Here is a 17,549-nt window from a genome sequence, read left to right as displayed (position 1 = left end):
TCCCTCCCTCCCCTCCCCCTCTCATTGAGAAGGCAAGTGATGTGATATAGATACTAGTCATGTTGTGAAAGAAAATAAAGAAAAAACCAAGAAAAATAAAGGAAGTAAAGAAAAAGTATGCTTCAATCTGTATTCAGACTCCAGCTCTTCTTTCTCTGAAGATACATAGCATTTTTTCATCTTAAGTTCTGCAGAATTGTTTTAGATTATTGGTATTGTTGAGAGTAGCTAAGTCATTCACAGAGAGACAAGCTGAGGAGGAAGGGAGGGAGGAAGACCATAGAAGAAGAAGAAGACACTGGAAAAAGGTTTGAGGAACTGAGGGGTAATTCTTTCAAGCTCAGATTACAGGAGCTGTGTGTGGAGGGTGTTGGAAGGAAGTTGGGTGTAGTCAGTGGATACCAGAGAACGGTGACTAAACCTAATGCTGGGGATTCCCTCAGAATCTGTTCCAGTTTTCTTCCCACAACCTGTCTTTATCCTGACCATCCACGCATGACACTCTTCTATTTTCATTTGCCATTGCGTGAAAAAACCTCTCTGCAGCCAATTAGAATTAAGGCTCTGCTTTTATATTCCGTGGATGTGAATTGGTCTCAATGTTTTGATTACTGACCATGGAGGCGTATGTGCTATCTCTACTTTTGTTTGGTTTCCTAGTACTTACAGAGACCTGGGCAGGTAAGTGTAGCATAAGGTTAAAAGTCTCCCTGGAGACAAATGTCCAGAGGGCCGGGGCAGGTTTGTTCCCCGGCACCTAGGCCTTTGCTGCGAATATTAAAGACAGACTGGATTGGGACAGGGGGTGCACTGGTACTCTCTGTACCAAGTCCCCGCCCTGAGCCCGGGCCAAGGTCTCCGATGTTTCTGACTCAGGCTCCCACTCCCTGAAGTACTTCTACACCGTCATGTCTCAACCCGGGCTAGCAAAACCAAGGATCATCGCCGTAACCTACGTGGACTATCTGCAGGTCTTGAGCTTTGACAGCGACCTCGAGAACCAGAGCCGGGAGCCCAGGTTGTCGTGGATAGAGCACGACTACTGGGAGCGGGAGGCTCAGATCTTCAGGGAGGCCACCCAGCGTTATCAAATGTGCCTGCAGATAGTGCCCGCATACTACAACCATAGTGAGCGAGGTGAGTGACCAGAGGGGACAGCGGGTAACCTGTCGGGTCAGTACAGTTACCGCCTTCACACACGGGTGGCGGGGCGGAGGGTCGAAAGAGGAGCAAGATTTCTGACCCTGTAGGAATGGTATTTGGGGTCGAGACGCTGTGTAATCTTGGTGCGACACCACCCGCTGGGCCATGCTGAATCTTCTTGGGGGTCTCAGGGGTTCACACATACCAGCTACAGTCAGGGTGTGAGGTGTTCTCCAACGGGAGCTTCAGCCGCGGCTATGTGCAATCCGCATACGATGGACAGGACTACCTGGCGCTGGACACCGACACTCTGCATTGGATCCCGGGGAACACAGGGGCCCTGAACTATAAGCGCCAGTGGAAAGAAGAACAAAGCGTTGCGAAACATTGGAAGGGCTATATGGAGGGGGAGTGCGTGCACTGGCTTCAAAGATACCTGCAGAACGGAAAGCAGACACTACTTCGGATAGGTACCTTCCTACCTCCCCGCCCTGCCGCACTCCCTCCCTAGGTGGCCTATTCTATTTCCTCACCCTGAGGCCATGGTCCCAGCCTGAGTGTGCTGTGGACCTAAGTGGGGCTCAGTTTCCCTCTCCCTGAATGGGGGTGGGGGACAGATGGGGTCTTTAGCCCTTCTCTGCCTCCCCTGTAGCTGCAGTCTTAGGGCCTGTTCTCCCAGGACCTTAGGGCCAGGGCCAGAATCTGTCCAGGCCTAGACTAAGAGCCCTCTCCCTGTATCCAGTCTATTCTTGTCTACCTGGAAGATCAACCTCTCAGACAACGAGCGAAAGGCCAGCCTGACCATGCCTCTGACTTTGGCCCCACAGATCCGCCCTCCGTACAAGTGACCCGACACACAAATTCTGACGGGGAAGTGACCCTGCGGTGCCGGGCCCAGGGCTTTTACCCTGCGGAGATCTCCCTGATTTGGCTGAGGGATGGAGAAGAACAGCTCCAGGAGACAGAGCTCATTGAGACCAGACCTGCCGGAGATGGGACCTTCCAGAAATGGGCAGCTGTGGGGATCTTCTCTGGAAGTGAACAGAAATATACCTGCCGAGTTCAGCATGAGGGACTACCTGAGCCGCTCTTCCGGAAATGGGGTGAGGACAGTGAGGTGGGACTTGGCGGAGCTCTCCTCGCCTCCCCACTCCCAGCGACAGAAGGATCTGGAGCTATTCTTGAGTAGGGGAGAGTGGGACGGTGTTTGGAGAGAGCGAACTGAGCCCAGAGAGGCGGCAGGGTTTCTCACTTTGCGTTTTCCTTTTAGAGCCGCAGTCCTCTGCCGTAGGGCTCTCTGCTGCAGTCATCACTGCTCTCCTCCTCCTCCTCGCTGCAGTCATTGCGGGAGTTGTGATCTGGAGGAAAAATGCTTCAGGTAGGGAAAGGAGAAGGGGCTCAGTAAACAATTGGTATGAGGGAGATTCTGGGTTGTCCCATCCTTTATCAGTTCCACCCAACAAGTCTCCTATTCTTCATATAACACACCCATGGGGCTGTAGACGAACAAACTAATAAAGACATACCATTTTTACCGATGGTCCATTCCCGATACAATAGGGTCACTGAGCAGGGTAATTCAGACTCAGATCACAAACAGATCTAGCAATGTAGGTCAAAAGAATTGAGTGCCTGCCCAGAGGTGACCAGGCCTAAAATCTTTCTTTCCTTCCTGCTGGATTATGATTCTGTAGCAGTTAAAGGGTCACAGTTATAGGAATTTGTCCTAGGTAAATGGCCAACGACTTGATCCCCAAGGGTATTTGCTTCTCCTGAACTTCCCCACTGAGTTATTACTATTTTCCTTCTAGATGGAAAAAGAGGGAGCTATACTAGAACTTCACGTAAGTAAAGAGTCCACATGGTGATAGATGAGGAGGGTTGCTTCATTTAAACCTTGGGACATGGAAATCGGAACCCAGAGTCTCTCCTCTCTCTTCACCTCTCCCTGCCCTTTCCCATTCTCCTGTTCTGAGCAATATATTCCTGATTAGGTTATCTCTGTCCTGTTTCTCCAGGCAGTGATAGTGCCCAGACACCAGATGTCTCTCTTACAGGAAAAGGTGAGAGTCTGGTGATTCTAGAGAGGGGCTGTGGTAAAGGGGGCAAATGCAATGAAGATGAGTATGGTGGTGGTTGGGGTTAAGGGAGTCTCTGATTTTTGGAGGGGTGGTGAGACAGGCTGTTCAAAATACTGAGAGGCTTGATGCTAGATTTGACTTTTTTTCCATATCTTTTCTTAATTTGTTTCCTTTTTTCAGCCTAAGGGAACTGCCTTATGTGGAACAGAGGGAAACAAACAAACACACCACATAGAGGCATCTTTTTCTCCATTTCCTTTCTCAGTTCTGTTACTGTGTCCTCCCTTGACTGGCCTCTGTGATGAAGCCCATATACCTACCAGCCAAACCTTATGGTAGAGAGCATCGGTGCCCTCACCCTATTATTTTGTGCCTTCTCATCCACCTGCTTTCTCTTTGTTCTGCCAGAATTTGCAGGGAGAAAATTAGAGGGGGTGGGGAGCAGAGAGGTTTTAGACTTTTCATTTCTCCCTGGTTGTTACATAGACATCTGATCTTTTTCTTTAGAGAAATAACTTTTCCCCTAAGTACTGCTTTGGCTGCATCCCATAAATTTTGTTGTGTTGTCGCATTGTTGTCATTCTCTTTAATGAAATTATTGATGGTTTCTATGATTTGTTCTTTGACCCACTTATTCTTTACGATTGCTGATCTTTTTTTTCATATTTTCTTAATGAAAGGAAATGCATTGTGAATAATTTTTCTTGATGCCTCAGTTCCCCCCCCCCACTTAAATCAGATTCGTGAGGTGCATGCATGCTTGTGTTTGGACCCCAATTTCAAGATCATATTTCTTCCTACCCTCAAAACACTATCCCTGACAGTTTTCTTTCCAGTCCAAGGACACTATGCCTAGCAATTACTCATGAGTGGATCCCAGTGAGACAAAGTACCTTTCCCCATTACAAGAACAAGCTGACCTTTGAAGAATTTCCCTTGTATGAACAGGACTATCTTGTACCAGCAGAACTATCATGTATTGATTTTCACAGTTGTCATGTACAATCAAGCTATAGATGTCAACTCTCAAAGCTATCTTGCTACATATGTAACAGATGTAAAATCCACCCATTAGGATTCCCATCTTCTCGTTTCCAGTGTTCAATGATTCCTATATTATGTTATCACCTAATTCGTATATCTGCCAGATAATCCATTACTTTTCCTACATAAGCTTTAACATCATTCCTGTTAAGTTTCAAGTTCCTTAAGGAGCTCTGCTTTCCATATTGGTGTTAAAATAAACCTTTGTCACCTTGACTTAAAGAATGCTAGAGTCTGCGAATTTATTCCTGATGACCTTCTCTTTGTACTTCAGTCTTTGAGCGGTGCCTGAACCCCTTAAATTGCATCAGGATGACGCATTACACATTATGGCAATACAAAAAGGAAAAGAAATTAAAGACTTGAAGACTTTTAATAATTGTCTTGTTGGCTGTGTCGAGTTGGTGGTTGAAGACAGCAGTTGATTAAGGAGGTAGGGGATACAAGGGATAACAGCTTGTACATAGTAACTACTCAAATATTCCTTTTTATTTAGGCAATTTGTTCTGTTAGTGTGTATATGTGGTATAACTGGCAGTTTACAGGAATTCAGAAAGATCCTAGGTCACTGTAACCATGCCATGACAGTCTGATAAGATCATAAATACTAAAGTGGCAGAGTGGACAGAGTGCTGGACCTAGAGTCAGGAAGACTCATCTTCATGAGTTCACATCTGGCCTCAGATATTTACCAGCTGTATGACCTAGAGCAAGTCACTTAGAGCTGTTTGCCTTACTTTCCTCATCTATAAAATGCACTGGAGAAGGGAATAGCAAACCACTCCAGTATCTTTGCCAAGAGAACTCCAAATGGGTGCATGAACAGTTGGACATGCTGCACAAAAGTTTTGAGTGATAATAGATCTACAGCTAGAACTTCAAAGGCTGTATAGTCAGACCCTTCTATTTCATTGAGACAGGCAAGTGGCATAGCAGACTTGGCTTTGGGAGAAACTTGAGTAGAAATGTCAGCTCAAAGTCTTACTACCTGTATGACCCTGGGCAAACGCCTTAACCCCTCTTGACCCCAGTTTCATCACCTGTAAAACACCTACTTCACAGGGTTGTTGTGAGGATCAAATGAAATAATGTATGTCAGTGCTTTGCAAACAAAGAGTGCTATATAAATTCTAACTACTAGCATTTTATGGTCAAGGAAACTGAGGCCCAGTGAGGATAATTTTGTGCAGGTAGTAAATGTCAGGTAGGTGTAGAATCCAGATCCTCTCACTCCAGAGCTAGTCCTCCTTCCACTCTCCCAGGTTTTTAACTTATAGTCTTACCATCAATACCAATTATGCTTTCATGTTCTTGTGTGTTTGAGTGTGGTGTGTGTGTGTGTGTGTGTGTGTGTGTGTGTGTTTTGGCTTTGCCCCTTAGCCCAGGAACCTTCAGGGTTTCAGTGTCCTCCATGCATAGACCACTACAGCACAGGATTCGGTATTTGGGGCATGACGATGATGATGATGATGACAATAATATCCATAATAATTTTAATAATAATTCATGCTTTATGGTTTATGCTTTAAGATTTACAAGGTACTTTATAATGTTATCTCATTGTATCCTGACAACAAACCTGTGAGGTAGGTGTTATTATTATCAGTCCCTTTTTACAGATGAGGATACTGAGGTAACAAGAGGTTAAGTAACTTGCTGAGGATCACATAGAGAGTATATGTCTGTATGAGTGTGGATTTGAACTCAGGTCTTCATTTCAAGTCCAATACTCTATCTACTGCCTCTTGTCCACATTTTGGGCTGTTTCTGGGCCCTATGTTTGTTCATTCCCCAATTTTCTGCAAATGGTCTAAATTTGGAATCAGCAAAGAGGGACTTTGGGGATCCTAAGCATAAAGAAGCCCCTATTGTGTGATCCACCCTGCTGGAGGAAAAAAAAGTGCTTCCTACATTTTAAACTGCTCTCAGCAATTCTTTCCAAATAGAAATATATGGTAATTACTTACATTTCTGTGTTCTGTTTCCTTCAAGGACTGACTTGGTATCTCTGAGAGTTGGCATTAGACAGTTGTTCTTTCCCCTATTTCAGGTGCACTCACACGTTTTCACTTGATCAGAAATTTATATGTTTGAGTTACATTATTTTAATTATATGATTTATATGATATATTCAGCTTCTATTATAATAAGTAATTCATTCAAGGTAGCCACTTACGTTGTGGTGGGAGCAGACTAAAGCTTATGCCCCATTGTTCATGTGTGCAAATTAACTAGAGGAACATTTTTAGTTAAAAATCTGAGTTGACTCACAGCCTGGAGTTAGGTAGGTGACACTTGTTTCACACTGTGGGATTAGATGGCAAGGTGGGTAGAGTGCTGGACCTGGAGTCAGGAGGACCAGTCTATATTTGGCCTCTGACAGTTACTATGTGACCAAGTCACTTAATGTCTTTTTTTAAAAAAAATTATTTTTAGTTTTCAACATTCACTTCCATAAGGTTTTGAGTTCTAGATTTTCTTCCCCTTCCTCTATTTAATGTCTTTTTGCCTCAGTTTCCTAAACTGTAAAGAGGAGATCAAAATGGTGGGCACTTAATAAATATTTGTTTCCTTCTTTCCTTCCTTCTTTCCTTCCTTCCTTCCTTCCTTCCTTCCTTCCTTCCTTCCTTCCTCCTTCTGTTCTTTTCTCCTTCCCTCATGCCCTTCCTCCTTCCTTTCCTCTGTTTCTTGCTTCCCATAAAGAGTGCCAGCTACTTAAGAATAAGAACTCTCTTTTTTTTTTCTATTTATATTTATAGTACTTAGACACACAGCAAACAATTAATAAATACATCTTTATTTCATTCATTTGTCCCTTATACCAAATGTCCAAGAAAGGGATAAGGAAATCTCTTTAAGACTTTATCCCAAACAGACGATAAAGAGTTTAACATGATAGGCAAGAGTGAATAGATGGATGATCCCACCTGGTAAGGAAGCTATCTTACCCCATTCCCAACCCATCTTGACTACTAACCTGACTTATAAGAGTAAGTGCTGTACCACACCTCTCCTCTTCCTACTGATTTCCTAATGGCTTACAGATTGAAGGATAAATATTTTGCTTTCGAATACGCAATATCTCTGATGAATAGTTACCTCACATTCAATGTGCCAAATCACTAAACCTGCAATGCAGCTGTTTTATAATACATCTCCTCTTCCTTCTCATCCTCCTTTTTCTCCCTCTCAGTTATGTAAATTGGTTATTGATGCAAAAACTGGAAAATAGATTTGAATAATTCTGTAGAGAATTTTAGAACAATCTGTAGACTAATTGTAGCAATTCTGTAAGGAAGTCAAACAGTTGCTATGATGAGAGAGTCTAAACATTGTATTAGTCACTAAATGTTGTAACATTGAGTTTAAGATGCCTATTAGTCATCTAATTCATCTAGTAAGCAGCTGGCAATCTGGTGCTCAGGACAGTGACTGGGGCTGGATATATATACATCTGGTAGTCATTTGTATAGAGATGAAACAGATTAAACTTATTGAATTGCTGAAGTCACTGAGAGAATGTGTAAAGAGAGAAGGGGTGCAGGACAGAGCGTTGGTATAAGTCCAAACTCAAGACAGAATTCATATGAATTGTGTTCAGAAATATCTTTTACTTCTCATCATAGCTCCTCCTTTCCTTATCCCAAATTATAAAGGAAGGGTGGTGAAGCATCCTCACAACCTCCCTCATGCTTTGTCCACATAGCACAATGTAGTCTTATTGAAGACTAAAATGGGCTTCAAAACAAGTCTGTCTGTGTGTGTGGGGAAGGGGGGAAGGGAGATGTGGGAGCTCCTTGTTTCTTTTGTTTAGCTCTTCCTGTTGTTACTTTGTTTATCACTACCTTTTTATGTTGCATTTTGGATACTTGCACAAAAGTATTTCTTTCTCTCTATAGTGAATAAAATAGTTGCAGCTCCATCCATCTTTTAAATAAAGAATACTTTTTTTCTGTGTCTGTTTACTTTGTTATGCTTCCTTTTGTTTCTTAGTAAAATGGAATTTTAAAGACTTTGAGTCACATACGGAGGTACCATGCCTCAGGTAAGGGGAAATGTTTACTTCCTTGGGGAAGAATTTTCCAAAGTGTAGCTAGGGGAATTCTCAGAAGCATACTATTAGATGTAAGAATATGGGACCAGGTTTGATCCCCAATTTGTTCTTGCCAAGGTTTGACTAGCTCTGGCCACTTCTTTGATTCTTATTCCTTTGACTTCAAATGAATATAGGTCCTCTATTAGGCACACACATCCAGGACAATTGTCTCTGGATCTGGGCCAAAGTGGCACAGATAAAGGTTATAGAGATAGACAGGCAGGAAGGGAAATCCCAGACCACTCTAGGTGCAGCAGTATTTGAGATTCTAACATTTCAAATTAATATGCTCCACAAACAGGATTCATGCAGCAATTTGTGTTCCTGACCAGCTTGGATTTTCCTTTTCTGCTATTTTTTATCCCTCGGCTTTTTGGCATCATGGTAAATGAAAATTATAGCAAGAGCTAAATTCTATGCAAAAATTTTTCTAGGCCAATGTTATGGGCTTCCAAAGCCCCGTAACTATGCTCGGGATTCCCCCCAAGCCCCAGGCCTCTGCCTAAGCAAAGGACCTGATCTCGCGGACAATGTATGGGGTGAGAGCCGAATAATGGTGAATGACTCCGTTTATTATTTCAGCAAGCAGCACATTTATATCTTTAGTGACATAGGTACATTCTTTGGTTACGTGGGTGAAGGACAGGTAAAATTCAATTCACCTGGGAACTAGGACCGCCCCGACTCCGCCTACTCTCCTCCCCTTCTCTTCCCGAGCTAACCCGACGCTCCCTGCGGTCAGGCAGTCCAGGTAAAGAACCGGAAGTTCCACATGCTCTGGCAAGGCCAGACAGAGAGCCGGAAGTTCCACGTGGTCAGGCAGGTCCAGGCACGGGCAAAGACCTGGAATTGCCAGGGAGGCAACAAAGGCTAGATCCCTCCTCCTGGCTCCACCCACATCCCAAAGCCCTGAGTTTATCTCAGCAGGCCCCTGGGCCTGGAGGTCCGAGGAGGACAGGGCTCAGCTCTAATGCAGCCCGCAACAGGTCAACTCATTCTTTTACCATTTTCTTAGCATTGCCATTTCTGCTTGATGTCTTTATGGCTGCCAATGTCTCCAGGTAGCTACTTAATTTTCTCCTGCCTCCCGTGACATCTTATTAGGTCAGATAAGGGAGCGATGTTCCAAAGTCCAGGCAGTAGTGACAAGACAAGCCCCAGGACTTCGGGAGAGGGGAGCAGCAAGAGCTGAGTAGAAACTGAGGAGTGAGTGTTAAGGCTTAGGCTAGTGCGGAATGCTTGCTATTTTCCATGGATAATACTAAGAGCTCATGTTTGTATATTAGTTTTTATGATACAAAAACACTTTCCCCTCAGCCATGTGAGATAGGTAGTTATCTTTACTCTTTGCATTGTTACCATATTGCTTGTCTTTAAAATATCTATCTAGTCTTCTCACTGTTCCCCAGCATAGTACTGAATCACAAAACAATATTTGAACTCTTGTTTGTTGTAAAGTTTAATGCTGATGCAAATAAAACACAGCATTAGACACAGCACCTGCACTCAATGACTTTCCAGACTTGGCAGCTTCATTATTCCTTGTTTATCCAAATTTGACCCATTCTTTAAGGGCCAGTGCAAACCTAGCCCTATTTGTAAAGATTTTCTTGTTCACACTGATCTGTTACTTCTCTGACCCTCTATAATCTCTCTTTACTTTATCACATACTTGTACATACCATTTTGTGTTGTCATTTGACTTTCTGTGCATGAAGGCCTTAAGGAATCCCCCCCTTTTCAAGCCATAGCTGGTAGTAAATGACAAGTTACATGAATCTTTCTTTCTTCAGTCAGTTCTATTAAACAGAATAGTCATCTTTCTCCAATCATCACCCAGCAGCAAAATTTTTCCTCCAATCAGGTTTTACAATCACCACAGCAGATGGACAGTATTTGACACTGTTGATCACCTCTTGAAAAATACTTTAAAATATTTATATTTTAGTCAGTTTTCATTTCTACATTGACTTTTATAAGATTTTGAGTTTTAAATTTTCTCCCCCCTCCTTGCATGTAATCTGATATGAGCTATATACATATATATATACATATATATACATATATATACAATCATATTAAATATTTTGTACATTAGTCATGTAAAAGAAGAATTAGAACCAAAAGGAAAAACCATCACAAAGAAAAAAAACAAGGGAGAACAAAAGAGAGAAAATAGTGTGCTTCAATCTGCATTCAGATTCCATAATTCTTTGTCTGGTTATAGATAGCATTTTCCATCACAAGTCTTTTGGAATTGTCTTAGTTCATTACATTGCTGAGAAGAACTAAGTCTATCAGTGTGGGTCATTGCACAATGTTGCTGTTGTGTACAATGTTCTCCTGGTTCTGCTCACTTCACTCAATATCAGTTTATGAGAGTCTTTCCAGTTTTTTGTGAAATTTGCCTGCTTCTCATTTCTTATGGAAAAATAGTATTCCATTACATTTATATACCGCAACTTCTTGTGCCATTTCCCCATTGATGAGCGTGCGTTGGTAAGCAAAATGGCCTCCTTAGCACTTAGTTCAACCAAGTGCCCTTGAATAGTTGGCCTTTGTCTCCTTTGAGTAATTCAGTATATTTCATTGAGCCTTACTAGGTGCTAAGCCCCAGGCCCAAACCCCTATTAGGTGTGGAACCTATGTGGGTGTGGATTGCTGACTGGGGTGGGGCCCAAGGTGGGACTGGCTAAGGGGAGGTGCTAACCCCTATTAGGTGTTAACCTAACCTGTGTGGCTGTGAACCTCCCAGGGTCCTAAGGGGAGGGGTTAAGTCAAGAGCCAATCATAGTAGCCTAAGCTCTGGTCATTCAGATGATGTTTGATGATGTCTGAAGCCCTATAAGAAGAGAGGACAGAGCAATTTGCAAAGGGGCTCTCATTTGAGATGGTGTTGATGCGGAGACTCCAGGCAACTGTAGCTAAGGGCCCTCCAGCTTGTAACCTGGATGCTGAGACTTTGTTAAACTCTGGTAACTATGTGTTGGGATTTGAATCAGACACGGTCTGTCTGTTGATGTTTGTAATTTGTTTGTATTTTGCTCTGAAGTTTAGTGTGCTGGTCTTTTCCCCTGAACTAAGTGAATGATATTTGTATGCTGAATTAAAGTAAGCTTGTCAACCCTTTCACCTTGCTTTCCTTGGTTAAACAGATCAGAGGAACCTGTGCTGTTGGCAGCTTTCTGGGTGCTGGCTGTAGGACACCTCCACACAAGCTGCTAGCTAGATTGTTGAATCAGAGTGTTCCCTCAATTTCCAGTTCTTGGCCAACACAAAGAGAACTGCTATATAAAGATTTTTGTACACGTGGGTCCTTTCCCCGTTTTTATGATTTCTTTGGGTCAATAACATTCTTTTCAATAATCTCACATCTCTGGGTTTTCACAACACTGGTCACTTCTTGTTTTCTTCCTACTTGGGTGAGTGATCCTTCTCAGTCTCCTTTGTTGGTTCTTTATCCATATCATACCCATTAACTGTGCATTTCCACAAAGTCTCTCTTGGAGGCACTCTACTCCTTTCCTTCCAAACTAACTCACTTGGTGACCTTAACAGCATCCTGAGTTCAATTAATACTATTATGCAGATGACTCCACCCCAGCCCAAGGTACAGTCCAATATCAATAAGTGCCTTTTGTACACCTCACATTGGATGTCCCATAGGCATCTTAAATGCAATATGTACAAAAGAGAAAAAGAGAAAATCTTATCTATCCCCTGAAAACTTCCATTTTCCAAATTCCTTTATTAAGGGAATTATCACCCTTCCACTTGCCCAGGCTCAAAACATAGATGTCATCCTCTACTCTTCAATCTCATTCACCTCTCATATTACATAAATGATGTAAAATCTTGTTTTTCTACCTCAAAAAAACTTACATATATCTCTGTGTGACTATCTATCTATCTATCTATCTATCTTCTCACCAGTCATGTAGCCATCATCCTAGTTTAGGATCCTATTATCACTTGGCTGGACTCTTGCAGTAGCCTTCTACTTGAGATCTCATTATCTCCAGTCTCTCCCTACTCTAATCCATCCTTTATTAAGCTGCCAAATTGATTTTCCTGTAGTGTGTATCTGACCATCCATCCTCTCACCCCTCATTTAGTGAACTCCAATGACTCCTTCATACCCCCAGGGTCAAATAGAAAGTACTCTGTTTGGCATTCAAAGCTCCTCCTAACCTGGACCTTTTCTACCTTTCTACTCTTCTTACACTTCATTCCCTGCCATGCACTGATTCAGTGACACCAGCCTGTTTGCTGTTGCTTGAACATGATATTCTATCTCCCATTTCCATGTCTTTTTACTGGCTGTTCCCCATGTCTGGAAGGCTCTCCTTTCCTCACTTTCTCCCCTTACTTTTCTTTGCTTCTTTCAAGCCTCAACTCAAATACCAACTTCTGCAGGAGGCTTTTCCTGGTCATCCTACTTCCATTTTTTTTTCAATAGAGGGTCTTCTCCCCTCCAATAGATCCCTGCAAAACCAAAGAATGCAAGAAGTAATCTCAGACAGAGAATCTCTCCAGAGAGTCCCTGCCAAGGCAAATGGAGTTGCAATAAATCTCAGGTGATCACACAGTGTAGCATGGGCATAGCATTGTGCCTAACCCTTTTCTCCAGACTCTCTGGGCTGGAATTGGTTCACTTATCTCACCTGTATCTATGCTGGCAGGAATGCTGGCAGGTTAGAGTGGTTCCCCAGAAGGGAAAGATACACAGCTACATCTCACTTGCAGAGTATAGCATAACAGGAATATGGTGAAGCTTTATATCTGCTATGCATATGGGAAGCCTAGGAGCTCTCATCTTGCCAAGCCCTGTTCCTGGTTTCTGGCCTTCAAAACTATGCCTGCTGCTTTTCCTGGAACTTCCTTCAGCAACTCCCCAGCCTGGAACATTCAATTATCCCTGTGACTTTATCTACTTGGAATATTCCTTTAAGAGACCCACTCCTTTCTCTTATTGATGAGTTCCTGTTGGGGCCCCCATTTTGTGGGGGAATCCAGGCTTCCCTTCCTTCTCCCTTTCACCCTGTTCCTGGCTTCTGGACTTCAAAGCCATATTACCTTCCCAATGTTTTCTGTGTGTTTTCATCTATTAGAATATAAACTCCTTGAGGGCTAAGACTTTCTTTTGGTTGTATTTGCTTATCAAGTACTTCAGCACACTACCTGCAATACAGTAGGCTCTAAATAAATTCTTTTTTTCTGTTCCTTCCATAGGTTCTTCCCATTCAAATAAATCAGCCAAATGACACAGTTAACTTTTGCCATGAAAAATTGGCTAAATTGAATGTAAAAAAAGAACAGTTATAACGTAATACACTACTAATAAACCTAAGTCACACTCTTCCAGCAATTATTCAGTGTCTATGGGAAAGAGGAGGCACAGAATTACAGAAGGCATTGAGGAGGCATATTAATACAAGCTCATGCCTCTAGGCTTCATCCCCTGCTATCATTCATCTCTTTGGGGAATAGCTTGGTGTGTATCATCACAATTCATCTGCTGGGCAGGGCGCTTCTAGACTGGCTATTTCACTCAAACAGCTCCTGGGTTGGACTCTCAGGAAGTATTATGCTTTTTTCCCCTCCCAAAAAAGACAGTTTTCCTAAACCTCTGATTTCCAGAGCTATTCATGACTGCTGTCATGGAAGGGCTCTGAGGAGCTTCCACCTTTAAAACCATAAGTGGCAGGAAAGAACAAGGCTGAGAAATCTCTGAGCAGGTTCAATTTGCTTAAACCATAGGTGGTAGTGTGTGAGGTAAATAAATGAAATGTGAAGATTTCACAGGGGAGGATGTGTATAATATTCATATCTATTCATATCTATATACAGGAGTGTTTAAAAATCAATATATAGGGAAGGGGAAGACTGAGGCTGTGAGAATCTGTTTATTCAGCAGTCAGCCTCTGGGAAAGTTTCTTCTTTTTTACTCTGAAACTTTTTTTTCTTTCTTATGGTTCTGGTTTAAAGATTTTGTTCAGTAAGAACAGGGTCATAATGACCTGTTTTCGTCTACTGTAAAGAATGGAGAGGGTTTCCCCCTCCCCTTATTCTATTATCCTTCCTCAGATTTATGGATGTCACCCCACCTGTAATCATTAACTAAGGGAATGGGAATTGGAGTTTCTGTGCCTTGATTTCCCGGTTTTTTGTTTAGGTTTTCGAGCTTAGATTGTGAACTTGCCTCCCAGTACCTGGTGAGAAGGGTCAGAGGTGGGCGGGGGATTCTTTTGCATTAAGTATAATAATGTCTCCTTTGCTGGTTCAGCTAGTAGAGGATGCCCTATTCTCGCGAGAATTGAATAAAATTTAATTTCTGTTCCCACCTTGAGATGGTTCCTTATTAGTATTACTATTTTGTGAGGGTCAAGTTGCCCCACACGGTAGTAAAACAGAAACCCAGAAAAACCTCCTCTTTTCCTAGCCAGCTCTGTCAAGTAGCTCCTAACTCCTAGCAGGGCAGTTTTTCCTCTGATCAACTCATCTCCCAGGAAGACATGCAAAAGCTGTCTTCCTCCTTAAGGTCATCAGGGGAAAGAGATTGAGGAATGCAAGCTGTCAGCTTTTCTCTCTGTTCTTTTTTCAGTCTGCATTTCTGAGTCACTAGTCCACATGGATCAGGCAGGGTTTGGCTTCTTTCCAATAGCAGAGGGAAATCTCCACACCAATTCTGTCTTCTGTTTTGTTTTGTTTCTTTCCTTCTCTTGTCTTCCAGTGGTGGTTTTTCTTCTTCTGCCTTTTTCTTCTACTTCTGCCTTTCTCTTGCCTCAAAGTGGGATCTCCTTGGGTAAAGTGACTCAATTCCGTCTTAGGCTGAGAAATCAAAATTCCTTTTCTGTTAGGTTTACCAAAAATAAGCAGTATTCAATAGTTTCATAGTGATAAGAAGTACTAGTTATCAAAAATTTCCCAGACATCAGCCTCAAAATACTCATAATATTCATAAGTAAACCACTGAATGTGAAACAAGACACTTCTACCATGTTTGCCTTCGGTAGGTCTTCCCCCCCCTCCCCATCAGAGCTGCTTTCTCTCAGGTCTTGTTTCTCTCTAGTTTTTTTCTCTGGACTACTCTCAGAAGAAGTGTCCATGTTTCTACCCATTTCCATAAATAAAATTGTTAAATTTGAAAGAGGGCACTACCTTACATGAATATAAATGCCTTCAACAGCAGGTGATCCAGATGTGAAGACCTCCAGTAAGGGATGATCCACTACTTCCCAAGATATCCCATTCTACTTTTAGATAGATTGAGCTGTTAATAAGTTTTGCTTTGCTTTTCCTAATGGAAGGTGGTATCTCAGTAGCAATAGCAGCAACAGCAACTGAGATGGTGGAAAGTGTGGGCAGAGTAGGAACAATGACACAGCCATAGTGGCCTGATGATATCGGGAGCATCCTAGCCTTACTTGTCTTCATCCATGGGTGGCAGAACAGATAGCAGGGACTGCAGTGGGAGGCAAGGGAAAGTGGTAAGGAATTGCTGACTACACAATCTGGGCAGTGGTTGGATCTTTCCCTGTTCTTTCACTTCCCCCTGTATCCTCTTTCCTTTCAGTTGGAGATTTAAACTCAAAGCTTCCTGTTCCTTTAATGCTGATATGTTACTGTTACAATGGTATTTTATTTAATTGAGTCAGATCTTTTACTTGAGATTGTTGACTTTTGTCTCATGGGTATATTTTTACTGGTGCTAAGTGGAGATTGGATTTGTAGCATCTATGTGTAATTCACAGGGAATTGCTTGCTCTCAGCTTGGTGGCTAAAGGCCAATGGGACAAATCAAGACAATATTGACTAGTTATTTCATTTGTATTAATAATTTGATAATTCTCCACAAAGTTAGAACCTTAGGAACCTGCAGCTTTTATTTCTATTCCACTCCACTTCACTAAATGAGACTGTCTTTCTTTGCTACATAGCTCGCAATCCCATGTGTAGCTCAGAAGGAAAGAATGACATGAGCCTCTTAAGGCTAAGTCCTCTTCCAGACTGCTGCTGGAGAAGGAAGAGGACAGCAGCTAGGAGAGAAGGCCCCTCCCAGTACTTGCCCAAGTAGAAGACATAGGTGGGGTCTGAGGAGATTCTGTCCCTTCCCTCTTTCTAGTTGGACAGATGGGACTAGTTGGCAATGGGCAATACCCAAGCAGGTGCCAACCACAATGATGCCTATTCCTTTTATTTTTTTTTTACATCTAAGTTAGTTAATTGTACATCCATATTGGTCTCTTTAAAAAGTTTCCCTTTTTCCCTCCTCCTCACAATTGTTTTTCTGTGCATCTTTAGAATTCCCAGAGGTTAGAGACAAAAGGCAAAAAGTCATAGATATAATCACCTATCTGTATTTTTTCTTAGCTGAATCTGAGGGAAGGAGAAGTTGGAGGAAGAGAATGTCAACCACTACTAACCAATATTCCTTCTGTGGAGGCTCAAACAGGAGGAGCCTAATCTGTCTCCTACCAACCTAAATTACTCCATCTTAGAACTAGCCTCCATTTCTGTTTAAAATGAGCAAATCTCATTCATTTCCCTGTATCAGACTTATCTTCGTCTTAGTCTGTTTGCAAGACTAATCACAGAGAGAAAGAAGTTGTTCTACTCCTGCTCCTTCCCAGGGCTAACCATAAGAAGTAAGTTTTCCCACTATGATTTTAAAGTCAGGTACAAAAAGTTTCAAAGATAAGTTTTTTTTCCCTTTAAGGCATGAAAAGGCTCCTTTTTGTATTCTCCTTTAACCATATATTACTGATTAAAACATCTGTCACACAGTAAATTGTGAGCTATGCATTTGTTTTGGGGGGGGGTGGTGGTTGACTCATTTGGTGTATTTCACATGAATCCAACCCATGGACTCTGATGAGAAACTGCTTCCTGGCACCAGATGAAAGGCAAAGTTACTCACCATAAAAACAATCACAGATAGTAGGTCAAGACTTGGGTGGCATGTGTATCACAGATGAGAGTAATTGTCAGTATCTGTCTCCCCTTACCTCCTGCCAGTGATCATCTTAGTGACTATGAGCTATCTGACTCTCACCTCGAGATGACTATCTCCTTGGCAATATGACCTATGGGCTGGGGTACTTGCCCTTCAGCTTCAGTATTTGTCCTTCTGATGGGAAACTAATGATGGGCCCCTAAAAGGCCCTAGACTTTCCTCACACAGG

General features: G+C 42.4%; 1 protein-coding gene across 1 annotated transcript; it reads left to right on the top strand.

Annotated features, from left to right (window-relative positions):
• The first annotated feature begins 617 nt into the window (after nt 1-617).
• Nucleotides 618-3,289, top strand: LOC118858011 (BOLA class I histocompatibility antigen, alpha chain BL3-7-like). Its single transcript, XM_036768446.1, has 7 exons — nt 618-681; nt 877-1,137; nt 1,335-1,613; nt 1,971-2,246; nt 2,414-2,521; nt 2,955-2,987; nt 3,162-3,289. The coding sequence occupies exons 1-7, from the start codon at nt 618-620 to the stop codon at nt 3,287-3,289; spliced, it is 1,149 nt and encodes a 382-aa protein (XP_036624341.1).
• The last annotated feature ends 14,260 nt before the right edge of the window (nt 3,290-17,549 follow it).

Source organism: Trichosurus vulpecula, chromosome 7, assembly GCF_011100635.1.
Source record: "Trichosurus vulpecula isolate mTriVul1 chromosome 7, mTriVul1.pri, whole genome shotgun sequence".
Lineage (NCBI taxonomy): Eukaryota > Metazoa > Chordata > Mammalia > Diprotodontia > Phalangeridae > Trichosurus > Trichosurus vulpecula.
The sequence above is the reverse complement of the archived record's forward strand: the minus strand, read 5'-3'. Positions and strand labels throughout refer to the sequence as shown.

Excerpts from the sequence above, each read along its gene's own strand:
- LOC118858011 (XM_036768446.1), top strand. The coding sequence starts at position 618 with ATGGAGGCGTATGTGCTATCTCTACTTTTGTTTGGTTTCCTAGTACTT. Across the intron at positions 1,138-1,334 it reads CTACAACCATAGTGAGCGAG|GGGTTCACACATACCAGCTA; the intron begins GTGAGTGACCAG and ends TGGGGGTCTCAG. Across the intron at positions 2,522-2,954 it reads CTGGAGGAAAAATGCTTCAG|ATGGAAAAAGAGGGAGCTAT; the intron begins GTAGGGAAAGGA and ends TTTTCCTTCTAG.